The sequence below is a fragment of the Sus scrofa genome, chromosome 7, assembly GCF_054392235.1.
Source record: "Sus scrofa isolate SSC_HxYL_T2T_F1_AM1 chromosome 7, Sscrofa_HxYL_maternal_Yorkshire_Landrace_v2.0, whole genome shotgun sequence".
Taxonomy (NCBI): domain Eukaryota; kingdom Metazoa; phylum Chordata; class Mammalia; order Artiodactyla; family Suidae; genus Sus; species Sus scrofa.
The window spans coordinates 134,944,526-134,971,232 of NC_139389.1; the positions used below are offsets into that span (position 1 = coordinate 134,944,526).

The 26,707-nt window shown below is 59.2% G+C and overlaps 1 protein-coding gene and 1 long non-coding RNA gene across 3 annotated transcripts; one reads left to right on the forward strand and one right to left on the reverse strand.

Moving 5' to 3' along the window:
* Positions 1-3,422: 3,422 nt before the first annotated feature.
* Positions 3,423-16,710, forward strand: TNFAIP2 (TNF alpha induced protein 2). Of its 2 annotated transcripts, none has more exons than XM_021081528.2 (12): positions 3,423-3,449; positions 6,200-6,560; positions 6,874-7,540; positions 9,788-9,902; positions 10,064-10,186; positions 10,342-10,442; positions 11,083-11,181; positions 11,751-11,874; positions 12,762-12,884; positions 13,114-13,269; positions 13,468-13,589; positions 14,931-16,710. In XM_021081528.2, the coding sequence occupies exons 2-12, from the start codon at positions 6,215-6,217 to the stop codon at positions 15,070-15,072; spliced, it is 2,118 nt and encodes a 705-aa protein (XP_020937187.2). In that variant the 5' UTR covers positions 3,423-3,449; positions 6,200-6,214; the 3' UTR covers positions 15,073-16,710. The 2 variants fall into 2 exon arrangements, with proteins under 2 accessions (XP_020937187.2, XP_020937188.2); XM_021081529.2 differs by lacking the exon at positions 3,423-3,449 and adding an exon at positions 3,539-3,671.
* On the reverse strand, positions 12,457-26,402 carry LOC146402106 (uncharacterized). The gene is made up of 5 exons (XR_014809352.1): positions 26,315-26,402; positions 24,558-24,741; positions 21,294-21,421; positions 18,852-18,911; positions 12,457-17,941 (listed from the first exon to the last, which is right to left on the reverse strand). It is a non-coding gene; the product is annotated as an uncharacterized LOC146402106 (long non-coding RNA).
* Between the last annotated feature and the right edge of the window lie 305 nt (positions 26,403-26,707).

A 26,707-nucleotide genomic window follows, 5' to 3' on the forward strand; every position in this document is an offset into this window, starting at 1 on the left:
GTTTCTGTGAGCTGTGGTGTAGGTTGCAGACGCGGCTCGGATCCTGCGTTGCTGTGGCTCTGGCGTGGGCTGGTGGCTACGGCTCCGACTGGACCCCTAGCCTGGGAACCTCCATATGCTGCGGGAGCGGCCCAAGAAATGGCAAAAAGACCAAAAAAAAAAAAAAAAAAAAAAAAGGAAGGACATTCTGACACGTGCCACAACAGGGATGAGGCCTGAGGACCTTAAGTGACATAAGACCGTCACAAAAGGAAAAACACAGTTATGAATCCACTTATATGAGCTACTTAGAGTAGTGAAATTCATAGAGATGCAAGGTAGAATGGCAGGTGCCAGGCCTGTGGGGAGGTGAGAATGGGAAGTTCCTGTGGGTTTTTTTTTTTTTCCTGCTTTTTAGAGCTGCATCTGTGGCATACGGAGGTTCCCAGGCTAGGGGATGAATCAGAGCTTCAACCGCTGGCCTACACCACAGCCACAGCAACACCAGATCCAAGCAGCGTCTGCAACCCACATGGCAATGCAGACCTCTGACCCACCGAGTGAAGCCAGGGATTGAACCCATATCCTCATGGACACTAGTTGGATTTGTTTCCTCTGCGCCACAACAGGAATTCCGAAGGTTGTGTTTAATGAATTTGGAGTTTCTGTTTCTCAAGGTAAGAAAGTTCTGGAGATGGATGCTGGCGATGGCTGCATAACCATGTACAACGCCACTGAACGGCCCACTTAAAATGGTCAAAATGGGGAGTTCCTGCCGTGGCACAACAGGATCGATGGTGTCCCTACAGCGGCAGGGACTTGGGTTCGATTCCCAGCCCGGTGTAGTGGGTAAAGCGTCCGGCATTGCCACAGCTGCGGTGTAGGTCGCAGCTCCAGCTCGGGATTTGATCCGGGGAACTCCATGTGCCAAAGGGCAGCCAAAAAAGAAAAAAAGAAAGAAAAATGGTTAAAATGGTGTATTTGGCTATGTGTATTTTACCACAGACTTTGAGAAACTTATGGTTTCCAAAGGAGACAGTTTGGGGCGGGGGGATGCGCCAGGGGTGTGGGATGGAAATCCTATAAAATTGGGTTGTGATGATCATTGTACAACTATAAATGTAATAAATTCATTGAGCAATAAAAAAAATTTTTTTTTTTAAAAGTCAGCTGTTATTTTGAAGCAGAGGGAAGGCATATGTCCCAGGCCTCTTAATCCCTGGGAAGCGTGCAAGGAGCTGACAGCTCCTGGCCAGGCGGGTGCACTTGACTCCTGGGCTCGCCGGGGGGTGGGGGAGGACCTACTGCCAGTCCCCTCCTGCCTTCTGCCCTCCCTGCCAGGTGGAAGTGGCCTGCTGCCCCCTGCCCACCCCCAGGGGAGCTGGGACCGGGACAGCAGCTGGCCAGAAACAGTCCCAGCCAGCGTCTGATGCTCGTTTCCTGCCGAGGGCGGAATTCTTGGCCGGCCTCTGGCTCCCTCTGAAGTTTCTGGTCTCCAGGGGACAGTTCCCTCATCTGTCAAGAGGGGGAAGAACAGCTCCTGCCCTGTGGGCCCCCCTGGCTGTCACACCCCTTGGCCTTCCATTCAGCCCTATTTTCAGAGGATTTCCCTTGTGTTGGGGGCTTCGCGGATGTGACCTTCGACCCTCGTGCTGAACTCAGGGAAGGGGAAAGGACTGGTGCATCCACAAGAGGGAAGGCGGCTTTTCCCACCCTCTGGGCACAGCTGGGAACTCGTGGTCAGGCCACGGAGGTGGAGCTCAGATGCCACGGCAGCTGGGGACAAGGTTGGCTGCCCAGCCTCTGCCCCATGCCCCTGTCCCCAGGATCTGGGCTCTGAGGGGATAATGTGGCCTGGGAGCCTGGCCGGGTCCCCTCCCTTCGAGGCCCAGAGCACTTTGGAGTTTCCAGCGATTTCCCAATCTGTTTGGGGTCAGAAGAAGGGGCCTGGCAGGAAGGCCTGGGCATTGCACAACGCGGCCACAGCAGGCACCGTGGAGGCAGAGGGCCCCTTTGTTCTTGTCCTCGTCGCCTCTGAATGGCTGGCTGAACTTGGGGGGGTCCCAGACGTCAGCCTGGGCATCCGTGCACTGGGGAGCAGCTGGAACGACCCACCCAGCCCTGGGGTGCTGTGACCGACAGTTCAGACCTGGAAAATATTGCCCCTGGGGCCGCAGGGACAGAAGGGGACTGATGTTTCCTGAAGTCCCCCCTTCCCCGCCCCACCTAGGACAGGATCGATGTCCAGTTCCAAAGGGCAGCTCCCCCAAGCCCGGCCCAGGCAGCCATGCTTCCCAGGGCTCAGGCTGTGCCCAGTCCCTGGGGGGAGCAGGGACTGGGCGGGCAGAGGAGGGGTGGCAAAAACAAAAGAGAGGAGGAGCAGAGGCTCTATTGAGAAGCAAAAAAGAAGCTGGTGCCCAGCCGGGAAATTCCTGAGCTCAGGGTCCTTTCCAGAGGGCAGGGCTTCCTAGCATGTGAAACAGGGAAGGGGGTACCCTTTCTGGCACCCTTTCCTGCCCCTTGACAGACCCAAGAAACAAAGCTTAGACAGGGAAACTGAGGCCCAGAAAGGGATGTGACCTGCTCAGGGCCACACTGAGTGAGGACAAAGCTGGTTGAGTGAGAGTCAAGCCAGCCTGAGCTGCTGGGGTCCCCACCTCGGGCCTTTAGGAGTCTGTCCTGGCCCAGCCCAGGGTCCCGAAAGGGAGAGTGCTTCAGTGGGCAGCCCGCAGGCCTGGGTGTGGGCTCCGACTACCACTCGCTGCCTGTGTGACCTCAGGCAAGTCACTTTGTGAGCCGTTACCCGGTTTAAGGGAGGCTTGATCCTAAGACTGCACCCACGGGCGCAGCGCAGGTGCTTTGTCAAGAGCTGGCCAGCCTTCCTTCCCTTCGGGAGACTCCTCAGCTCCAACGCCCTCCCCAGAGGGAGTGTCCTCCTGCAGCTGAGGGCTTCACGGAGGACCGGCCTCTGCACCATGCAGGGGAGAGGGGACTCCGAGTGTTGGGGTGAGCTGGGGTGGGGAGGGAGCTCTTCTGAGCTGGGATGGGCGCCGGCTCTGGGACGCTGGAACGGGGTCCCGAGCGCGGGGGCGCCCCCCTCGCCCCGCCCCGCGCCGCTCCTCTTCCAGCCAACCAATCAGAAGCCGCCGTCTGACAATGGGTCAGCATCCCGGGTCAACCCCGAGCGGGTCCAGCTTCAGACACACCCGGGCGCGGGCGGGCGACGCTCTCCCAGCCCCGCCACCTCGCCCTTCCCACCACTCCCCTGCCAGGCGGGCCCAGCACCGCCTGCGGGGGGCGCGCGACCCCGGGCGCAGGGACACGGGCCGCCCCTCCACTCTTGCCTTGGCCTCCGCCCGCGGGTTTTCCGCGGAGGCGGCGGCGGGGCGGGCCGGGCGGGGGCGGAGTCTGCGTCTATTTCAGGCAGCGCCGGGCTCTGCCGCGGACATCGGCGGCTCGGCCTGGACACAGTAAGTGACCTCCGCCCGCGGTGCGTCAGTCCCCAAGCTCTCCGCGCGGCCGCCCGCCCTCCCCGACCCCGCGTCTCTGGCCCGATCCCCCGAGGTTGCCGGCGCAACGGAGGGGGACCGAGGGGGCCGGATGCTCGGAGACTCCCAGTCTCCAGCAGCCTCCCTTCTAGGGAAACTGAGGCCTCCGCGCTGAGCCGCTGCCTCCGGGTGTGGAGGGTCCAGGTTAGAGGCTCCCAGCGGTGGGCTCTGCCCTGCCAAACGCAAGGAGGGAGGGGCCGTGGGGAGAGGCACAGGGGTCTCCCTTCCATTTGCAGTGGGAGGCCAAGAGGCCCAGGGCCAGGGGTGGAGGCTGGCTGTGTGACCGTGCCAAGCCACTGGTGTCCTCCCCTGGGGCATAGATGTGCCCTCCCTATGGCATCCGGGGCAGGGAGGCTTGTGTGGACCTCCACCCTGACCCAGAAGGACAGGGAGGGTGCGTGTGCCTGAGGAGAAGCTGGGGGAGCGAGAGGCACGAAGGGCGCCACTGCTGGGCCACAGCCTGAGGCTACACAGCGTGACTCTGAACAGGCCCCTTCCTGTCTCAGTGTGTCCAGCCAGGAGCCTGGGCCTACAGGAATGCCTCTCCTGCCCGCTTCTGCCGTACCCAGGTGCCAGGGTTAGCCTGACCCATATGGGGACACAGGACACAGACGCTTCCGGAGGCCCCGCCAGGTGTGGGCATGTGGCAGTGGGGTTTTCTCACATCCTTTCAGCAGCACTGTGAAGTGGGCGTCCTTGTCCCCACCTCGCAGATGGGGAGACTGAGGCTTCGGGAGGAAGGGTGGTGTCGTCCACACCCTCGTGGGTGGTACAGCTGAGCCCACAGCTTCTTCTCCTTCTACTGCCTCAGAGTCAAAGCCTCCCACAGGGCCAAGGGGGCTGCTGCGGCACCTTGCAGAGGGTAAGGGGGGTGTGTGCCACAGAAGTGAGGAGGCAGTGATGCCAGGTGGGACCTGCAGGTCTGGAGGTCTTGTGGAGCCTGCAGTGTGAGGATGCAGGAGGTGGGGGGCAGCGGTGAGGCGGGTGGGCACAGCTGGTCAGGACGGCCTCTCCCTCGCCCCAGCAGGAGGGCCGGTGTGGGGGGTTGCTGAGCAGCCCCAGCCAGCTGCCAGGGCAGCTCCTGCACGTGCCTCGCGTGAAGATGACGCGGATTGGGAGAGGAAGCTGGGGCAAGGGTCCAGCAGAGCGGGGTGCCCAGTGGCCTTGCCCTGGGGACCGGGGCTCCTCAGAGGACAGGGGAGGTGATCGAGGTCCGGCGATGCAGGTCTCTGCCCAGGGCGCCTGGTGAAGCCAGCAGGAGTGGGAGAACCCAGGCTCCCTGGCCCTTGAGTGGCTCTGGTCAAGCCTGGGGGACTGAGATGAGGCGTCGGGCGAGTGGGAAAAGGTGGCAGCAGGGGATGCGGAGAGTCTGATGGGCCTCATCCCCACCAATCTCTTTCTGCCTCAGTTTCCCTTTCTGGCCGATCCCTCTGCCTTGCAGGGGTGTCGTAGGGTGACTGGAAGGCATTGTGTCGCATGAGTCACGACTCGGTGTATTTACTCTTGGGCGGTGGGGCAGGCACTATGGTTCTGGGTCACCCCGTCTCCAGGGAGGGCCAGCCCTGTCCCGTCCCCTCTTTTGAGATCCGCCGTGTTCCCCTCAAGGGTTCCTGGCCTTGCTCCAACAAGGGTCAAGGCGGCAGGGAGGGTGCTGCTGGGCACAGGGGGTCCTGCCTCCCTGAATGCAGCTCATGAGGCGGGGACCTGGCGCCAGGTGCTCTGGGCCATTGTCTGCAGGCGGCATTTCAAGGCTCTTGGAGCCAGTTGCGTGAGATGAGGGCAAGATCACCGCTGCTGGGAGGGAGGGAGGAAGTGTGGGATGGGCCGCGCAGGAAGGGCCCAGGAAGCAGAACCTTCTGTGATGACATCACCCCATTTGGGAGCAGACAGAGCGCAACGGGAGCGGGGATGTCTGGCTTCCCAGTCTGAGTTGCCATGTGGTCTCCGGCAGCCCTGGGCCTCACTGGGCCACTGTCCCTCCTGCCCTGGGAAAGAGCCCCTGAAGTTTGAAGGGGCGCTGTGGTTCCTGTGGACTGGAGCCCAGAGGCCAGAACACGGTCGGGCTCTGCTCCCTTGTGGTGCCAGCGGGAGCAGCCACGTCTCTGCTCAGTGTTCCTCTGTGAGCCCAAAGCTGAGGGAGTCGTGAGAAGGACCGGACCAAATGGAGGATGGCGCTGGGGCTGGAGTCCTGCCTCAGCCCCGCCTCTGGGGCTCTGTGACTTTTGGGCCTCCGTTCTTGCCCTGGGCAATGGGACAGCAGCCCGTGCTCTGCCTCCTCCCCCAGGGTCTCATGGGACCCAGGACGGTATTCATGTCCTGCAGTCCCTCCTCCCTGCCCAGAGGGTGGGCTGTCAAGGAAGCCTTTGCCACAATGAAGTTAAAGGGCTCCCCTCTCTGGGATGCCTGGCCCCCTGTCCCCAGCTTCGTCCCTGCCTCGGGCAATTCTGGGAGAGGCTGTGGTTATTGGGAGGGGCTGTGGGTGCTGAGGGACCGGTGTCCAGGATCGGAGTTGGTGCCCATGTGGACCAGGAGAAGCCCGCCCGAGGCCCTGGCTGTCGCACAGGGGAAAACAAGCCAGCCTGGCTGCCTGCTGGACCGGGAGGGGGGGGGAAGGGGGGGGCAGGGCAGGGAGACCTCGGACCCTTTCATTCCCTCCCCTTGTCAACCCGCAGGCCTGAGCCTGGGCGATGCTGAGCATGGCGACTCTCTTCCACGGCCCTCCAGGCCAGCAGCCTGAGCCAGGGGCCCTCGACTTCCCCAGAAGCCCCCAGAAGTTGCCCTCCGCATCGGAGGCAGAGTCAGAAGCTTCCATGTCGGAGGCCTCCTCTGAGGACCTGGTGCTGCCCCTAGAGGTGGCCCCTGGTCGGGAGTCGGACAAGGCTGCTAAGAAGGAGAAGAAGAAGAAGTCAAGAGGCCTGGCCAGTGTGTTTAGTGTCTTCACCAAAGGGAGGAAGAAGAAGCCTCAGCCCAGCTCAGCGGAGGCAGAAGGCGAGCCTGAGCCCCGGCCCCAGCTGGCCGACCGGCTGCCCACAGGTACGCGGCGGGGGGCTCCAGGTCAGAGCCAGTCGGAGTCTGGGGGGGACTGGGGCTCATGGGACTGGATGACCCACTCACCCGGGCCACAGCCAGGCCAGGAAAGGTAGGCGTGGAGGGTTTCCCCTCCCGGCCTTCTGATGCTGGGGGCCTGGGGTGGCTGGAGGGGACACGGCCCCCTTGGGCGCCCCGCGTCTCCTTTTGGGGTCCCGGCCTCCTCTCCCGTGGGCGCGCGGGAGGGGACTTGTCCCCGGCGTCGCTCTCGGGCCGCCGCCGCCCCCGGGGCCCCGCTAACGCCGCGTTCTGGTCGCAGTGGAGGAGCTCAAGGCGGACCTGGAGCGCGGGCGGCTGGAGGCGGCGGGGCCGCTGCTGGCGCTGGAGCGGGAGCTGCAGGCGGCGGCGGCGGCGGGCGGCGCGAGCGCGGAGGAGCTGGTGCGGCGCCAGAGCAAGGTGGAGGCGCTCTACCTGCTGCTGCGCGACCAGGTGCTGGGCCTGCTGCGCCGGCCGCTGGAGGCGCCGCCCGAGCGGCTGCGCCAGGCGCTGGCGGTGCTGGCCGAGCAGGAGCGCGAGGACCGCGCGGCGGAGGCGGCGGCGGCGGCGGCGGCGGCGGCGGCGGCGGCGGGGGGCCCCGGGCCCGCGTCGCTGGCGCCCACGCGGCCCCGGCGCTGGCTGCAGGCGTGGCGGCGCGGCGTGGCGCAGGCGGCCGAGGAGCGCATGAGCCGGCGGCCGGCCGCGGACGCCGAGGGCCGCTCGGAGGCCGAGCGCGTCTTCGTGCACATGGGCCGCACCATGCGGGAGGACCTGGAGGCCGTGGTGGAGCGGCTGAAGCCGCTGTTCCCCCCCGAGCTCGGCGTGGTGGCCGCCTATGCCGAGAGCTACCACGAGTACTTCGCGGCCCAGCTGGCGGCCGTGGCGCAGTTCGAGCTGTGCCCGCGAGACACCTACATGCTCCTGGTCTGGGTGCAGAACCTCTACCCCAAGTGAGTGCGCCCGGGGCGCAGGGAGGCCTGCTCGCTGGGGGGGGGGGGGGGTCACCGCTTGCGGGAGCGCCGCACAGACCCAGCCTGGACTCAGAGCGACAGGGCCGGGCTGGGCCTGCTTCCCACTTGGGCCCTTCGTCTCCTGGGCCTCCGCCGCTGGGGAAACTGAGGCCCAGAGAATGGCAGGGACGTCATCATTCATTACGGAGTTCCCAGTCTGTGGAGGGCGAGGCACAGTGACCGTCCAGAGCAGGGAGGGCAGCGGGAGAGGAGGCCCTGGCTGTGGGTGCCCCGAGGAGGCCAGCTCCAAGGAAGAGGCACAAGACCCGGCCTGCCGCAGGCGCCTCGCAGGCTGATGGGGTTTTTGTGTTTTCGTCTTTTGTATTTTCAGGGCCATACCTGTGGCATATGGAGGTTCCCAGGCTCGGGGTCTAATCGGAGCTACAGCCGCCAGACTACGCCACAGCCACAGCCACAGCCACGCGGGATCCGAGCTGCATCTGCAAACTACACCACAGTTCACGGCAATGCCAAATCCTTAACTCACTGAGCAAGGCTAGGGATCAAACCCACAACCTCATGGTTCCTAGTCAGATTCATTTCCACTGCACCATGAGGGGAACTCCTCACAGTCTGATGGAAGTAAGGGAGTGGGGCAGGGGAGGAGAGAGGACAGGCCAGGAGGGAGGTGGAGGGAGGATGGCGTTCCCCGCAAAGGGGGTCACCTCCCGGGGCCTAAGCTGAGCCGAGAGGCATTCTGGGAGCCGCGGGGAGCCTGCCAGTGTTGGATGGGCCAGCAGGCTGTGGGGGCACTCCCAGGCAGGGCAGTGCTCCCAGGGCTGCACTAGGCACATGGGGACAGATGCCCATGAGCAGGCTCATCCAGCGAGCCCGTGGCGGAGCTGGGTTCTGGCCCCCGAAGTCTGGAGCTCTTTTTAGGAAGCTGGCTCTGCCCATGGAGGATGCCTGGTACCTGTCGGGTACAGCCACAGGCGTCCCCATGGGCCGTGAGCATGCCAGTCATTTGCACCAGCTGGGCGGGGAGAGACTTTTATGGCAGCATGGAAATGCCCAGGGCATGAGAGGCCAGGGGTTCCTACAGGGGCTGCCCCAGCCCCGAGGGTCAGCCCTGCCAGAGGCCTGGAGCAGTGTCTGAGGATCTCGGGGGGACCTTGGGCGGTGGCTCAGCCTCCAGCAGAGACCAGAGGAGAGGCCCGGTGGCGGTGGAGGGTAAGCAGTCAGCAGAGAATAGGGAACCGGCTCAGGGCAGGGGCTGCGGGAAAGTCAGGGCAGCCCTGAGCCAGTTCCTTCTTCCTTGTCCTGACTCACCGGGAAATGCCTTGTCCTGACTCACCTCTCCCCTTCAGCCTTCCTGTCCCAGTGACCCTAGGGGCTTTTAGTCTGGAGCCCACGGGGGTCAGTGCAGCAGGACACTGAAGCCAGCTGGGCACGGAGCCCTGGGGAGGGCCCATCCAGGGTGGCTCTGTCAAAGCCTGTGTGGCCAGAAGTGTGGGGAAGAAAGGGACACAGTGGGTCCAGCTGGGAGAAGGGCAGAGAGGGCCACTCTTGAGACTCTAGGCAGCCAAAGTCCCTGAGGACCTGCCGGGGCTGAGCAATCTCCAGGGGACTCTGAGACGCAAGGACAAGGAGATATGCCTCTGGAAGCAGTTGGGGTGGGGTTGGGGTCAGCCTTTCTTGCTTGGACTGGTCCACCTCTGGGGGCAGCAGAGCTGGCCTGGGGGGAAGGGGATGCAGGGCTGGCAGGACGCCCATGGCCAGCAGGCCTGCAGCCCAGGGGGGTGGGTTGGGAAGGAGGCAGAGAGCTGCCGTAGGAGCTGCATTTATCTGTGTAAGAGGAGGGTCCTTGGAGCAGGGAGATCAGATCCGAAAGGTGCTTCTCCCTGCCGGGTGGAGGAGGGATCGCTGGGGGCCAGGGAGGAAGGCCCTGTAAGGAGCCAGGTGACAGATGGTGGCGGCTGGGCAGCGGGTGGCTTGAGGCTGATGGATTCTGGGGGGCGTATGTTAGAGCAGGAATGGGTGGGGGTGAGAAGGCGAAGGCTGGTGTGCTGAGTCCCAGGTGTGGGGCCTGGATCCCGATGAGCAGCGGGAGGACCCAGCTTCCGAGATGGAGAAGCAGGGATGGGATCTGGTGGAGGAAAGGCGATGGGGTTGCGGGTGGCTGAGGAGGTGGGCTCTGCCCGAGGGACGGTGCTGATCCTCCTCGTGCTGGCCCCCCTCTGCCCGCAGAGACGTCATCAACAGCCCCAAGCTGGCGGGCGAGCTGCAGGGAGTCGGGCTTGGGAGCCTCCTGCCCCCCAAGCAGATCCGGCTGCTGGAGGCCACGTTCTTCTCCAACGAGGCGGTGCGTCCAGGGCTGGCACCGGGCAGGGACAAAGGAGGGGCGGGAAGGAAGCGGAGGGGGGAGGGGGGCGGGGGCAGACAGGACGCGGGCCGGGGGCCTGACGGGGACATCCACCATCCACGTGGGCTTCGTGCTACCCTGACCAGCCCCCCTCCCCGCAGGCCAGCATGAGGGAGCTGATGGCCCGCGCCCTGGACCTGGAGTTGAAGTGCTGGGACCAGGATGCGGCTCCCCAGAAGCTGGACGGCCACTGCCACAGTGAGCTGGCCATAGACATCATCCAGGTAGCACAGGCCGCCTCGAGCACCGGTACAGCCCGTGCGTGAGCAGGCACAGAGCCCGCGTCCTTGTGTGCAGACGCGAGCCTGTTCCTGCTTGTCCGCCCCTCCCCAGCCCGGGGGCGGGGGGGCTCCCGCTCAGCTCCCCTCTCACCCTGCAGATCATCTCCCAGGGCCAGGCCAAGGCCGAGGAGATCACGCCTGACGTGGGTGCGCAGATGAAGCGTGTGCTGCAGGTGGAGCTGGCTGCGGTCCTCAGGAGGTGGGGGATGGGCGTGTGCGCCCGCGGGAGGGGCTCCCTGCAGCTGCCTCGCTCAGAGCCCCTGCCCCTGCCCTCCCCTTGTGCCCTGGGAGGCCATCCAGGCTGGATCAGTGCCCCCTCCCTGCCCCCAGGGCATCTGGCATTTTGAGCAAGATCACCCCCCTGCACCACCCACCTGGGCCCTGAGAGCCTCGGGTGATCTGACCCCCCCGCTCAGCGAAGCCCCCTGCAGAGCAGCCTGCAGCTCAGGGAAGGTGACCACGAGGGACTGGCCCTGCCAGCCCTTCAGGTGACGCCCCTGCTCTCGCCCTCACAGTTCCCCTGGCTGCCTCCCTCCCCGCCTCTGAGGACACCTCGGCCTCCACCCACCCACTGCTCTTCCAGTCTTCCGGCTCTGGTGGGGGGCGGGGGGGGCAGCAGAGCTGGGCTGGAGCACTGGCCGCACTGGCCTTAGCCTGCGAAGCCAGTTACAGGCGGCTTAGGGATAGTGTGCCCCACCCCTGCCCGCCACCCCCCCAGGCTTGGGGCCTGGAAAAGCACCCCATCAACCCAGGGCGCCTGGTTGGGCAGGGCAGGCCAGAGGCTGCTTTTGTCCCCGTGTTTGAGCCAGTCCTCCTTGTACCCTTTCCGGTTTCACCAGCTACCAGCGCGCCTTTGATGATTTTCTGGAGAGCAGCAAACATCTGGGAAATTACAGGGCCAATGTCATCGCCAACATCAACAACTGCCTGTCCTTCCGGTGAGGGCGCTGGGAGGGGTTTGTGGGAGCGGGAATCGTGGGGGCCGCCTGCCTGCTGGAGAGCCAGGGTAGCTGAGAGGTGAAGGGGAGGCAGGGCAGCGGGAGCAGCTTAAGCCGAGACGCTGAATTAAATCGAGCAGGCCGGGCAGGACGGAGCGGTGAGGAAACGACGGGGCCTGTGGCAGCAGCAACAGGTGTTGATATAGTGCTGGGGTCGGGCTCTCACGAACACGGGCTGTTTTCTCCTTAAGAGGCCCTGTCAAGGCGGTGCAGTGATTATGGCCATTAAGCAGATGAACAGGCTGAGCTGTGCAGAGGCTGAGCCTTGCCCTCGGTCAGCAGAGGGTGTGGTGTTAGGAGTTAGGTGCTGGGGTCAAGGAGGCCAGCCCCTGCCGAGGGGCCATGGATGGGATGACTCGGACTTGCTCCCGCAGGAAGTGGGAGCCATTGAGGGTTCTAGAGTGCGGAGATGGCTTAGGAAGACTTGCCCAGGGCTACGAGGCTCTCTGGGTATGGAGCTGCAGGCTGGGCAGGGCTGGAGTGACCTCCCTGCCTCCCTGTCCTTCCAGAATGTTCATGGAGCAGAAGTGGCAGACAGCACAGGACCTCCTGAGCCACCTGCTGAACCCCCTGAATGAGCTCAAGAGTCGTGGCTTTGATACCCTGCTTCAGGGCCTGTTTGGGGACCTGAAGGTAGCTGCAGCTGTGGCACCTGCTGAGCCCAGGGCCGGAGGGCGATGGGGCGGCCTGGGAGGGGGCTGGGGGTGGAAATGGCAGAAGCGAAACCCGGGGTTTGGAAGGCACGGTGTGGGCCCAGCTGTAGTGAGGCTGGTGCTGCCCAGGTGAAGGGTCCACAGGGTGGGGGGGGGGACTCTTGACCACCGCACTCCCCCATTTCCGCCCGGGGCTGGGCCTCCGAGGGCTGCCCAGGGCCCTGGGGGGCAGACAAGAAGCCTCAGCATCCCTCCCTCATTTAGACCCAAGCCAGTCTGCACATACTTTCGCTCCAGCTCCCCCACATCCTCCCGCCCGCGCCCCTCCCCGTGCCCATCCCCCGCTGTGACGCTCAGTGCCTTGGGCAGCCACCTCCGCCTCTGTGGGAGCTGAGAAATCCGCAGAAACCCGTGGGTGCCTCTAGCAGAGGATGGGGAGCAGTCCCCGGAAACCGCCCTCCGTGGGAGCTGCCTCGTCCCCAGCGCCCGGGGGCTGTGGGTGGCCAGGCAGTGACCCTGGATGACTTGGCAGGGGCCTCATAGGCCCAGCCAAGCACAAGGCTTTGTTTATGCAGGAATTTATTTATTTAAGGAGGGAGGCGGTGGACGAGGCCGCCTCGGGGCAGGCAAAGGCTGTCCTTGCTGCAGAGTCGCAGCAGGCCGGCCTGGGGGAAGGGGGGAAGGAGCCTGCCTCCGCTTCCTGCCTGTGAGCAGGGACCCGCGTTTTCCCTCGCGTCCGCAGGAGTCTTTGACAGTCCCTCGCCCCCTGTACTGGGCCGCGTGTGTCCCTGCGTGTGTCTGTGAGCGTGTCCGCCGCGCCGGCCCTTCCCCTGCAGGGCGTGGCCAGACATCCTCCCTTCTTTCCAGCCGCTGTTTAAGAAGCTCTCGCAGACCCGCTGGGCAGCCCCCGCGCAGACCCTGGAGCAGATCATCTGTGCTGTGAGGGAACGGCTGCCCGAGTTCGAGGAACTGCATGACTGTTTCCGGGAGGTGAGGGGGTGCTGGGCTGTGGGGGGGCGGGCGTGGGGATCCCGCCGCCTGCGCTAACCCGCGCATGCGTAGCCGCGAGGGCATGCACCTGGGTGCACGCCCGGATGCTCTCCTTTGCTCTGGCACCCGCCCCTCCTGGACCCCGGGCTTGGAGGCTGGGAGGCTTCCGGGGAGGAGGCGAGTCCCCTGCCTGGTTGGCTCACGTGCCCCCGCCTGCTCGCCCGCCCAGGAGCTCATGGAGGTCATACACCTGCACCTGGTGAAGGAGTACATCATCCGCCTCAGCAAGCGGCGCCTGGTCCTCAGGACGCCGGAGCAGCAGCAGCAGCTGGCGGGGCACATCCTGGCGAACGCGGAGCTCATCCAGAACTTCTGCACGGAGAATGTAAGCCCCGCCCACCCCTCTCTCCGCCCTGCTCCCCCATGCCCCGGGATGGAGGGATGGACGGGCTGCCCTCCTCCTCCAGGATGGCCCCTCTGGGCCTCTCCACACCCAATCAAGTCTGACCTGAGCCTCTCTGGGCCCCCTGGGGGACCTTCAGGGAAAGGACAACCCTTCCTTCAACCAGGCCTGTGCTCGCAGGGCTCCCCCGCAACCTGGCTGCATCGTGCCCTCCCCACACTCGCCGAGATCATTCGCCTGCAGGACCCCAGTGCCATCAAGATCGAGGTAGCCACTTATGCCACCTGGTACCCTGACTTCAGGTGAGAACAAGGGCCCCAGAGGACCTGAGCTGGCAGCATGGCCCTGCCATAGCCCCCTGTGGTCGGAGCCTGGGGCTGCCAGGATCCGCCCTGCCAGGTGGCTAGAGCTCAGGGCTGCCACCACGACGCGGTCCCTTTACTGAGTGCCGATGGCACGCCAGCCACCGCGCTTGGATCTTTACGGTGGCGTCACTTGACCCTCGCCGCAGCCTATGAGGCTGACAGTTTTCATCCCCATCTGACACGTGAGGCCTGGGGCGCTTGAGGAATGTGTCCAGGGCAGCACAGCTGGGGTGACAAAGCCGGCCCGGCCGGGTCCCCAGCCCACACGCTTAGCCTTTAGACGCTGCCCCGCGGAGGGAAACAGACCAGAGACCAGGGGCCTCTGGACACCACGGCAAGTCAGTAGTGAAGCTGGGGTCCACCACTCAGCCTAGGGGTCCCAGGGGGCATGACCTGTGCCCTGGGAGTGGAGGCTCAGGCTGCCTAGGGATCTGGTGAGCCCGGAGAAGTGTTTCTGCGGGCTGTCTTCTGATGTGGGTGGTCAAGGTTGAGCAGGCCTTGAGTCGGACCGTCCCAGCTTAGCCTAGTCCGGCCCCTGGCTGATCCACTGCCCCGTCCACTTCCACACTCACCATCCATCCATCCACCTGTCTACCCATCTACTCACCCAGCCACCTGTCCGTCTTTCTCCATCCCTCCGCCCAGCCACCTGTCCAGCCTCCCATCCATCTATCCATCCATCCACCCGCCTATCTACCCATCCACCTTATTCATCCATCCACCAGCCAGCCAGCCAGCCAGCCAGCCTCCCGTCCCACCAGTTACTGAGTGTCTCCTCTTAGGTGCCAGGCTCTGCTTTAGGCACTAGGATGAGGTGAAGTAAAGACGGACCAGGTCTTTGTCCTCCCTTGTGCTGCTTAGTCCCTGAGGGTTAGAGCCATGACGAGCAGGCCGGCAAAGGAGTTCAGCTGCAAAGACTTAGAGGCTGTTCACCCAGGAGGTGCTGCCTTTAGAGATTGACAGCCGCTCCGGGAGGTGACGTTTCAGCTGAGCCCTAAAGGGTGAGAAGGAGGCGGTCGCCTCAGGAGCACGCAGAAGGGCATTCCTGGAGGAACACCGGTGCAAGGGCCGGAGGCGGCCGGGCACCTGGCTCACACTCTAGGACGCAAGGTGGCCGGGCCCCTGGAGCACAGTGGGCAAAGGAGAGCGATGCCACCTCGTGGGCAGGGGGTTGGCTGCGGGGTCCTGGGGCTCCGGCCAGGAGTCTGGGGAGCTGGGAAGGGGAGCCAGCAGGGGTGTTGGCAAGGGGGCTGGACTGATGGACACTCTCCTTACCAGCAAAGGCCACCTGAGCGCCATCTTGGCCATCAAGGGGAACCTGTCCAGCAGTGAGGTCAAGAGCATCCGAAGCATCCTGGACATCAACACGGGGGCGCACGAGCCCTCCAAGCCCCTATTTTCACTTATAAATGTTGGTTAGCTTTTTCCGCGGCCTGGCCTGCGTGTGAGCCGCGTGTGAGCTCCTGGTGAGCCTCGGGCACGGAGCCGTTCGGGCCCCGTCAGCTTCACAGCCCTTCACAGCCCGGCATAGGCATCCTGCCTCCTGCTGTTGCTGCTGCTGTTGCTGCTGCGCAGCGGTGGCCAAGGCGCTGGACTTGGACAGGCCCTGGTTTGTTTACCCCTCCTGTGGGGGCAGGAGCACCTGCTGTGGGAGCCACGGAGGCCACGCCTGAGAAACTCTCTGTGAATGAGTGTTGATCTTGCGTGTCCTGAAGGAGGGGCCGGGCTGGGGAGCGGCCAGGGGTCAGAGATCCTGGCTCTCTGCCTGTTTGTGGGGGTCCTCCTCATGGCTGGGTTGAAGCGCCTTCCCAGCGCCCCAAGCCCCCTGCCCCCAGCCTCCCCGCTCCTGCCTCCTTTGGTCCAGGGCTGCTCTGAGCTGGGCTCAGCAGGTGTGTGGAATGGAAGACAGAACTGAAAGGAAAAAAGAAAAAGATGAGCTCTGATCTGGGGCATGGAAAGGAGCCTGTGGGATCACACAGCAAGCTGGGGCCAGAGCCAGCCCCGCCGCGGCGCAGACCCCGACCCCTCTCTGATGCCCCTCCTTCCCCTGAGAACAGGCCCCGGGGGTCCGAGGACCTCCTGAGTCTCCTCTCTGCTGCCCTCCCCCACTCGTGCCTTCCCCCCCACCCCCGGGGACGGGCGCAGGGGTGCCCCGTGGGCCCTCCGCTGGAGCTCAGGCTGAGGTCTGGGCAGGGCAAGCTGGAGCCCTGGCCCCGCGGCCTGTTTTAGTTCCAACTGCCACTTCCACGACTTTTCACCAACTTCGTAGCTTAAGACAAGAACTCGTCTTTCCGTTTGGAGGTCCGACATCTGACATGGGTCTAGCGGGCTGAAGCCAAGGTTTCGGCCAGGCTGGTTCCCTCTGGAAGCTCCTTCGGGGAATTTCCTCACCTTTCCAGTTTTTCGAGGCCACCTGCCCAGACGTCTTGGCTCGTAGCCCCTTCCATCTTCAAAGCCGGACGTGGCGGCTCACCGCCCGGCATCCTCCTCTGCCTCCGCTTCCGCTTTAAGCCCCTCGCGATGACCCTTGGCCACGCAGACAGTCCAGCCTCCTCTCCCGATGTTAAGGCCGGCTGACCAGCAACCTTAATTCCACCTGACACCTTGATGCCTCATTGCCATGGGCCTCACATAGTTACAGGTCTGGGGGTAGGATGGGGGCATTTTCGGGGGCATTATTTTGCCCAACACAGCCTCCATCCATCCACCGCCCCATGGGGTGCCTTGTTCTTCCCCAGGAAAACGTGGGTTCAGTTACCCTCCTGGGCCTCTGCTTGCCTGGAAGGCGCGCTCAGCATGAGGGGGCAGATCCGACTTGGGCGCGACCCTGCCTCTGAGAGCATTGCAGGGGTGTCAGTTCTCGAGGGCCTGTCCCCCCCTTTCCAGGTACTGTGGCCAGAAACTGGCCGTGTAAATGGTGTACAAAGGCCTTTGTACATTTATAGGAGTGGCGTGTTTGATGTTATTATTATTTTTTTGGTAGTACTGCTTTTGTATGTATGTACTCAGAAAAAGACCTGGGTTTTTATAGTTTGATATAAAGCTGATTTCAAAAGTGGCCGTGGAGTGATTTATTTGGGGAGCAGGAATGGGCCAGCTGCGGCTTTCTCAGCCTCCTGGGTCTGGTTCTGGGTCAAATCCCTGCGTCCGGCCCCCCAGCACCCCCTGCCCCCTTCTCCCCTGTGGGCCTGAGCTTTGGAAGGGCCTTGGGGCAAGCCAGACACCTCGCCCTAGTTTCCTCGCCTGCAAAGGGTGATGGTGAACCCGCCCGGCCTCCCCTAACAGGCCTTACTGGGGGTGGGGGCAGGGGGGTCTCCGGTCAGAGTTTCAGCTCCATGCACAGGCGCAGTGGGGACAGAGGGGCCCCGTGGTCTGTGCACAGAGCTGGCCCCGCTCATCACAAGCCGACTCTCCTCCACCCGGGGAACCCTGGCCCAGCATTCAGGGAAGGGTAGAGTCCCTGGGAGGGAAGGGGGAACCCTGGTGAATCCACTCCTCCGAGCTGAGGGAGGGGCCCCAAAGGAGCCAAGAGGGGAGGGGTCTGAGGCCCTGCAGGAAAGTCCTGGACCGTCTGCACCAGCAGCTGCAGTGGGTGGGGAAGGCCCTGTCCCGAAGATGGGGGTGGGATGGGCCCCCCAAGCACTGGGGAGCAAGGAGGAAGGGAAGGGGGACAGCGACGCCAGGAGACCCTCCCCAGGAACATCGGGGGGGGGGACCCCGCCGGGGGTGCAGTGGCAGGTGGGCTCCCACCAGTTCCTTCTGCAGAGCATGGGGCAGGAAGGAAGGGGGGGCTGAGAACCAGATGGAACTTGGGTTTTTTGTTTTCTGGTTTTTTACGGCCCCACCCGCAGCACACGGTAGTTCCTGGGCCAGGGACTGAGTCCCAGCCGCAGCTGTGACCTGTGCTGCAGCTGCAGTGACACCAGAGCCTTTAACCCACGGCGCCAGGCCGGGGATCTCACCTGCGCCTCCACAGCGACTCCAGCCCCTGCAGTCGGATTCTTGACCTACTGAGCTGCAGTGGCTCCCAGACGGAAGTTTTAAATCAATCCAGGCAGAAGTTTATGGACCGAAGAGGATGGATTTGGGCTGGAAAGTGCCAGGGTACCGAGACCACCAACCTTGCTGCCGATGGGGTGGGCTGGGGTTCTCGGAGCAGAGGGAGGAGGCTGCCGGAGGCAGGGACCCTCGGCCGGTCGGTTTCCTATGGGCCAGCAGGCGAAGGGCAGGAGGAGGGGACATGGGGGCCCGGGGGTGCTGCCGGGGCGCCTTGGCGGTCACTGCTATTCCTGCAGGAGGAGGGAGACGTGTGAGGTCCTGCCAAGGTCACCAGCTCGGGCACTGCCAAGGGTTCCACCTCAGTAACTTGCTGGTCACAGCAGGAAAATTCCTTTAAGGGAAGGAGTCGCCCCAGAGCAGGAGAGAGGCAGAGGGTGGGGGGACCAAGGGGAGAGCCTGGTTGGGGAGACCCAGGACCCAGCCGTCCTCAGGCTCCTGGCACAGGAAGGGAGGCCACAGTCAATGTGGGACAAGCACAGATGGGACCCTCCAACCCTCCCCCATCCCTGCTGTCTGGGGCGGGGGTGGGGAGAGGTGGCCAAGGCGGTCCCCAAGGGGCCGACATTCCTGGGAGGCCCAGGAGGCACGGGGAGCAAGTAAATGCACATTCCAGGTGCCCGTCTGGGGCTGGGGTGACGCGGCAGAGTCCGCAGGCACAGAGAGTGCCCGCCAAGGAGGGGACGATGGGTGGGGGACCCCAGACCCTTGCACAGACCTGGAAGGGACAGTGTGGGAGAGGGAAGAGCTGGGCCAAGGCCAGGAGGTGGCAACTGGGAAGGGTTCCTGTTTTAGGGAAGTTGAGAGCTGAGGGCTGGCTGAGTGTGGCGGGGGCGGGGCGGGGGGAGCGAGAGAGACCCCCAGAGAGGGAAAGGAGTTCTCCTCGTGACTCAGCTGTTAAAGAATCCGACTAGGAACCATGAAGATGCGGGTTTGATCCCTGGCCTCAATCAGTGGGTTAAGGATCTGGCGTTGCCATGAGCTGTGGTGCAGGTCGCAGACGCGGCTCGGATCCCGTGTGGCTGCAGCTGTGGTGTAGCCCGGCAGCAACAGCTCCGATTGGACCCCTAGCCTGGGAACCTCCATATGCTGCGGGTGCAGCCCTAAAAAGACAAAGAAAGAAAGAAAGAAATAGACACTAACCTTGCTGGAGACCACACTCTTTCTCAGCCAGGGAAGGCCTGCGAGGAGACAGGAGAGGCCCTGGGGGAGAAATTTGGGGCATTACATTCAAAAGATGCGCAGAAAGTGTTCACGAGACCAGCTCAAACCCAAGTGTATGGGTGTCGCAGGGGTGGGCAGGGCGGACGACCACCAGGCGCCCGATGCTCCGGGAGGTGGTTCGTGTGGCTTCCTGGAGGGCCATTCGCGGCCGCACATCCAGCCGTGAACCAGCCTGCCCCCTGCTCAGAACGTATCTTATCAGCCCTGAAACATCCACGCAAGACGCCGCGGGAGCCAGCCAGTCACTTCAACAGCAGAAGCAAAGCAGAGGGATGGCAGCGCCCCGAGCGAGGGAATACGAGGCGGGAAGGAGGAAGTCCTCTCAGTTCCAATCTGAAAACTGTTGCAACATACAATGTTGAGGAAAAAAATCACAATGCAGAGCCATTGGCGGTGAGCTGCCCTCGGAGAAATAGAGGTAGAAAAAAGTATACACCTCTGTCTGCCTGTGTGCCCCTTAAGGCAGCCGGGAAGCACACACCGGGAACTCATAGAGGTTCGTTGCGAGTGTGCGTGAGCACCCAAGTGTGTGTGCCCAAGAGGGGCAAGGAGAGGACGGGGAGGGAGACAGGCGGGGGAGGGGTTACTTCACTGTGAGTCTTTTTTTTTTTGTCTTTTTTAGGGCCACACCTGCAGCATATGGAGGTTCCCGGGCTAGGGATCTCATCGGAGCTGTTGCCACCAGCCTACACCACAGCCACAGCAACACCAGATTCGAGCCTCATCTTCGACCTACACCACAGCTCATGGCAATACTGGATCCTTAACCCCCGGAGCGAGGCCAGGGATCAAACCTGCAACCTCATGGTTCCTAGTCGGATTCGCTTCCGCTGCGCCACGATGGGAACTCCGAGACCAATATATTTAAAGAAAAAAACATTACTGTAACTTTAGTTCGTAATTCCAAATCCTGCTTTCTACATAATTTGGGATAATGATGCATTTGAAAGAATTATTCGTTTATGTGTTTAGGAATACAAGTACATTGAAGTACCCAACATTAAGCTTTTCATTGTAGCGTAAGGGCTGAGATACCCATTTCAAGAGACATCCATTTAATTTATTAATTTATTTATTTATTTATTTGGGGGGGCCACGCCCCCAGCATGCAGAATTTCCTGGGCCAGGGATTGACTCTGTGCCCCAGCAGCATGACTGTGCCACTGCCGTGACTATGCTGGATACTTAACTGGCTGCACCCAAGGGAACTCCAAAAGACATCCACTTTAACTAAAACGCCAACTGTATAAAACAGCTTCTACCAAACCAACCAGTTCAGGAGCTGGGCCTCCCACACCCCGGAAGTTCCCGTTTCAGAACCCTGTGGGAGACCTAGAAAACTGACCGCTTGGTAGGGAGGGACCCGACCGCCACTCTGCCACACCGTAACCCCTGCTCTTGTGTTTCAATGAGGAGTGACCCACAAAACCCCGGATACCATTCTTGGACCCCAGTAAGGGCCAAGCCCCAGGTCCCCCCTCCCTCTCTCACCTTCTCTCCCACAGCCTCACTGCGTGGCCCTCGGATGTGCTGTGTACCCCCCAGGACCTGAAGTAATAAAGATAGTTCCTCAAAGGAGTTCCCGTTGTGGTGCAGCGGAAACAAATCCGACAAGGAACCATGAGGTTGTGGGTTCGATCCCTGGCCTCTCTCAGTGGGTTAAGGATCCGGTGTTGCCGTGAGCTATGGTGTACGTCGCAGACGCAGTCGGACCCCGCGTTGCTGTGGCTGCGGTGCAGGCCAGCGGCTATAGCTCCGATTGGACCCCTAGCCTGGGAACCTCCACATGCCATGAGTGCGGCCCTGAAAAGACAAAAGACGAAAAAAAAATTGTTCCTCAAAGTTCCCTGATGGTTTTTTGCTGAAGTGCTTCCTGCGAGCGTAATGAGAAGCACAAGACTAGCCCAGCCACAGCACTGGCCCTGATGGAGGAAAAGCCAGGGGTACTCACTCCGAGAGACCCAGGCCCAGGCCAGCGCCTCAGACACTGCTGGCCAAGAGCGTAAGCATGACCAAGCTGGGTCCCACACAACAACAATGTTTAAGGATGGAATTTCATGATTTTGACGTGGAAGAGGTGAGGACAGAGCTATAAAGGAGCAGAGTTTTGTACGTTAAGCCTGTATACATTTAAATTCGCTGTTATAACTTCAGGACGCTAAATGTAACCCCCATGGCAACAACACAGAAACGAGCTATAGAATATACACAAAAGGCAATGAGAAAGGAATTTATACATTTCACTACAAAAAGAATCACCTAATCACAAAAGAGGAGAGTAATGCAGGAAACGAGGGACAAAAAAGCCATGAGACACACAGAAAACAAACAGCACATTGCCCGAAGGAAGCTTCTCCTTACCAGTGATTACCGTATTTATTTATTTTCTTGGCCATGCCCATGCATATCGAAGTTCCTGGGCCAGGGATTGAACCCACTCCACAGCAGTGACCCAAGCTGCTGCAGTGACACACCAGGTCCTTCACCTGCTGTGCCACAAGAGAACCCCACCACTAATTATAAACTGACCAATCAAAAAACAGAGACTATCAGAATGGGTTAAAAACACATGATCCAGCTATATATGCTACAGGAGGCTCGCTTGAGATCCAAAGACACAAACAGGTTGAAAGTGAAAGGATGGAAAAAGATATTCCAAGCAAATAGTAAGCAAAAAAGGGTGGCTATACTAATATCAGACAAAATAGACTTTATTTTACTTTACCTTCTTTTATTTTTTTATGCCTGCACCCATGACATATGGAAGACCCCAGGCCAGGGATTGCATCTGAGCTGCAGCTGCAAGCCATACGACAGCTGTGGCAATGCTGGATCCTTGAACGCCCTGAGCAGACAGGGGTAAACCTGAGCCTCTGCGGTGACCCAAGTCACTGCGATCAGATGCTTAACCCCTTGTGCCACAGCAGGAACTCCTAAACAATACACTTTAAACAACAAATGGGTCAAAGAAGAAGTCACATGAGAAATTAAAAAATGCTTAAGAGATGAATGAAACTGAAAATACAATGTACCAAAACTTACGGGATGTGCAAAGGAAGTGCTAAGGGAAAAGTTATATTTATAAATGCTTACATTAAAAATCAAGAAAGAAAGAAAAAAAGGGTTCCCATCGTGGCACAGTGGAAACCAATCTGACTAGGAACCATGAGGTTACAGGTTCAATCCCTGGCCTCGCTCAGTGGATTAAGGATCCGGTGTTGCCATGAGCTGTGGTGTAGGTTGCAGATGCAGCTTGGATCCTGCGTTGCTGTGGCTGTGGTGTAGGCCGGCAGCTGTAGCTCTGATTAGACCCCTAGCCTGGGAACCTCCACATGCCACAGGTGTGGCCCTAAAAAGCAGAAAACAGGAGTTCCTGTCATGGCGCAGTGGTTAACGAATCCGACTAGGAACCATGAGGTTGCGGGTTCGGTCCCTGCCCTTGCTCAGTGGGTTAAGGATCCAGCATTGCTGTGGCTCTGGTGCAGGCCTGTGGCTAGAGCTCCAATTAGACCCCTAGCCTGGGAAACTCCGTATGCCGCGGGAGCGGCCCAAGAAATGGCAAAAAGGCAAAAAAAAAAAAAAAAAAAAAAAAAAAAAGCAGAAAACAAACAACAAACAAAAAAACCCCAAACTATCTGGTTCAAAAACAGGCAAAAGAGGGAGTTCCCACTGTGGATCAGCAGTAATGAACCCGACTATTATCCATGAGGATTCAGGTTCCATCCCTGGTCTTGCTCGTAGGTTAAGGATCCAGTGTTGCTGTGAGCTGTAGTGTAGGTTGCAGACTCGGTTCCGATCCTGTGTTGCTGTGGTTGTGGCACAGGTCAGCAGCTGCAGCTCCGATTCCACCCCAGCCTGGAAATTTCCATATGCTGCAGGTGCAGCTCTAAAAAAAAAAAAAGAAAAAAAAAAAATCAGGAGTTCCCATCTCGGCGCAGTGGTTAACGAATCCGACTAGGAACCATGAGGTTGCGGGTTCGATCCCTGCCCTTGCTCAGTGGGTTAACGATCCGGCGTTGCCGTGAGCTGTGGTGTAGGTTGCAGACGCGGCTCGGATCCCGCGTTGCTGTGGCTCTGGCGTAGGCCGGTGGCTACAGCTCCGATTCAACCCCTAACCTGGGAACCTCCATATGCCGCGGGAGCAGCCCAAAGAAATAGCAAAAAGACAAAAAAAAAAAAAAAAAAAAAAATCAAAGAAAAATAGGCCAAAGATTGGGACAGACATTTTCCCAAAGATAACATATGAATAACCAATAAGTACATTGAAAGATGCTCAATATCCCTCGTCGTCAGGGAAATGGAAACCACAACTACAATGAGATGCCCACCTCACCCCTTAGGATGCCTACTCTCCAAAACCCCAAAAGCGGCGAGCGCTGGTGAGGATGTAAGAGGTCAGAGCCCTGGGGCACTTGTGGTGGGAACAAAAAATGGTAGAGCCACTGGGGAAAACCTAGGGAGAGTCCTCAAAAAGTTTAAAAAGGAATGTGCCCTCTGATCCACTACGCTGCTGCTGGGTGTGTACTCAAAGGATGTGAAAGGAGAAACTCAAAGAGATATTTGCACACTCATGCTCCCAGCAGCATTGTGCCCAGTAGTTAAAGCATAGAAGCAGCCCAAGGGTCCATCGATGGGTGAATGGATAAGTGCAAGGTGGATATCCAGACAGTGGGATTCAAGTGCAGTTCCACTGAATTAAAGTGGAATGAATCATTCAGTCTTTAGACACACACTGCAACATGGATGTAACTTGAGGATATGATGCTTAGTGAAATAAGCCAGTCCACAAAAAGACAAATACTGTATGATTCCGCTTAGACGAGGTACGTAGAGTTTCAAAATCATAGACGGGAAGCCGAGAGCCGGGGCAAGAGAGACTGGAGGCACACTGGTTAATAGCTATAAAGTTTCTGGGGGTTTTTAGAGTGAAAGGAGTGTCTTGTTACACCTCTCAAGCCCCTTTCAACCGCTCCTGAGTTTATTTATTTATTTAGGCTGCACCTGTGGCATGAGGAAGTTCCCAGGCCAGGGACTGGACCCGTGCCACCTCCGCGACAATGCCAGACCCTCTACCCCCTGTGCCACCAAGGAACTCCTAAAGTTTCAGTTTTACAAAATGAAAAGAGGGATGGATGGTGATGATGCTTGCACCACAGGTGAACACATGCATTTAATACTGCTGTGATTTCAAGGTGGTTAAGATGCTAGGTTTTAAGTTGCGTATTTTACCACACACACGAAATACACACATACCTTGTAAAATGCATGTTTAGCAGGTATATAAACTATTGGAATACAGGAGTTCCCTCGGGGTGGCGCAGTGGTTAACAAATCCGACTAGGAACCATGAGGTTGTGGGTTCGATCCCTGGCCTCGCTCAGCGGGTTAAAGATCCGGCGTTGCCGTGAATTGTGTTGTAGGTCGCAGACTTGGCTCAGATCCTGCATTGCTATGGCTCTGGTGTAGGCCAGAGGCTACAGCTCCGATGGGACCCCTAGCCTGGGAACCTCCATATGCCACGGGAAGCCGCCCTAGAAAAGGCCAAAAGACTAAATAAATAAATAAATAAAATAAACTATCGGAACACAATCTCATTGCTTACTGGGGATCCAGTAAACGACCTACCTGGACACAACCTGAGCTGGGCAGGCGGGTGAAGAGCAAAAGGTCTTTGTCATTATTGGAAAAGCTGGCATGGAGACTATGGCTTTCACCTCAGGTGTGAGCTGTCTGGTACTGAGAACCACCGCTGGGCAGGCAGACCCCTTGCAGGTGGGCAGCGGGACTTCTCCCAGGAGATCCCCTAACCCTGGAGACAGAGGAGATGAGTGGACCACATCAACAAATCAAAGAGAGAGAAAGAGGCTTAATACCACCCCCCATCTGCCAGTCAGGTGATGCTTCCTCCTCTTTCCTGGTGCGGGGGTGGGGGTGGGGTGGGATGGGATTAGAGGGGCAGGGTCAGGGTCATGGCTCTCCTGAAGGTCCTCAAAGACGGAGAGGCACGCATACCAGCCACTGCTCTGCACACACACTTCCCCCTTTACATTGTATCTGGGGGTAATTCCTGTGTCGGAACACAGAGAACTTCCTCATTCTCTTTCCTGGCTGTATAGTACTCCATCGTTTGGGCAATTATTTCCTCTTGTGTCTACTGATGGATATTTAGGGAGATTCCAGCATTCGTTCCTACAATCGAAGTGACTCTCTGGTACCTGGGACATTTTGCATGGATATTGCAGTGTTGATAAGATTCTTTCCCAGAAGGGGGATGGCTGGTTCCCCGTTTGTGCACTTGTCACCTTGTCACACTGCCAAATGGTCCTCCACAGGGCTGTGAAAATTACACTGCCGAAGCAGAGACGGGGAGCACCTGATGGCCTTGAGGACACCGTAGCCGAGGTAGCTAGGAAAGCTGATCTGGAGTTCCTGTCGCGGCTCAGTGGTTAACGAATCCGACTAGGAACCATGAGGTTGTGTGTTTGATGCCTGGCCTTGCTCTGTGGGTTGAGGATCCAGCGTTGCCGTGAGCTGTGGTGTAGGTTGCAGATGCGGCTTGGATCCGGTGTTGTTGTGGCTCTGGTGTAGGCCTGTGGCTACAGCTCCGATTAGACCTCTAGCCTGGGAACCTCCATATGCCGCACACGTAGCACTAGAAAAAGACAAAAAGACCAAAAAAAAAAAAAAAAGAAAGCTGATCTGTCTGTGCCTGGCGGGCACGAGCAGGAAGGGTTGGGGGAGTTACAACGGCGTAGGAAGAAACTGGTGATGATGGATGTGTTTATCTGAATCAGTGAGATGGTTTCATGAGTGTGTGAAAAATATATATTTATGTGAAAATATACTAAACTGGATACTTTAAATGTATGCAGTTTATCACAAGTCAATTTTATCTCAATAAAGCCCTTTTTAAGCATAAAATATGCGAATCATGTGTGTCTCCTATCACATTGTCAAAAAGTAAACAAGGTAATTACCTCCAGGAATTGCCTGCAGTTCTGGCAAAACCATGAGGCTCCCTCCCAATGGAAGAATGAATTGACTTAAGCCTTTTTGGAATTGACTATTGCAGTATCTATTAAAAATTTCTATTCTTCAATGAGGAGAAATTATATTGCTATGTATTCAGCTGTTGTTAATTAAGATCGCATTAATTTACTTTCTCTTTTTGGCTCAATCTGTTTTTTACTTCAAGGGCCACCTGATGAATTTCCAGAGCCCGGCTTTAAAAGCCCAAGTCTGCATCGTTAACAAGAGGAATCCGAGAAAGAGTTAAAGACGCCTTCTTTACCATGAAACCATGAAAGCAAAGACATCATTCTGAATTATAAACCTTGGTGGAAGAATTTGCTTTGATAAGGTGTTGAATTCAGACAACTTACGTGGGTGAATCTTATTTTCCAGCACCAAACTGGGCCTTGTCTGAACATTCACCGTTACCAGCTTGGAATTTCTCAGCTACAATGAATCTGTTGTTTAAACAGAGGGTCTTACAATGTTTCTAAGGCTTTAGAATCTGTTGCCATGACTATGAGCACATTTCCAATAGAAACGTGCAACTCTGATTGTGATAACTGCGTGTAGTCATATTTCTGGGTCCCTAGACGGTCTGAGTACCTAAGAGATTTCTCAGAAAATCTGAGATGTCTGCTAGATGTCTCATAAAGAGATTAAGAGTCTCCTCTCACTTTAAAGATCTTTGCGATAACAACTCTACTTCTAGGAATGTATATCAGAAATAACTGGACACCTGTCATTCCATATACAAAGATTCT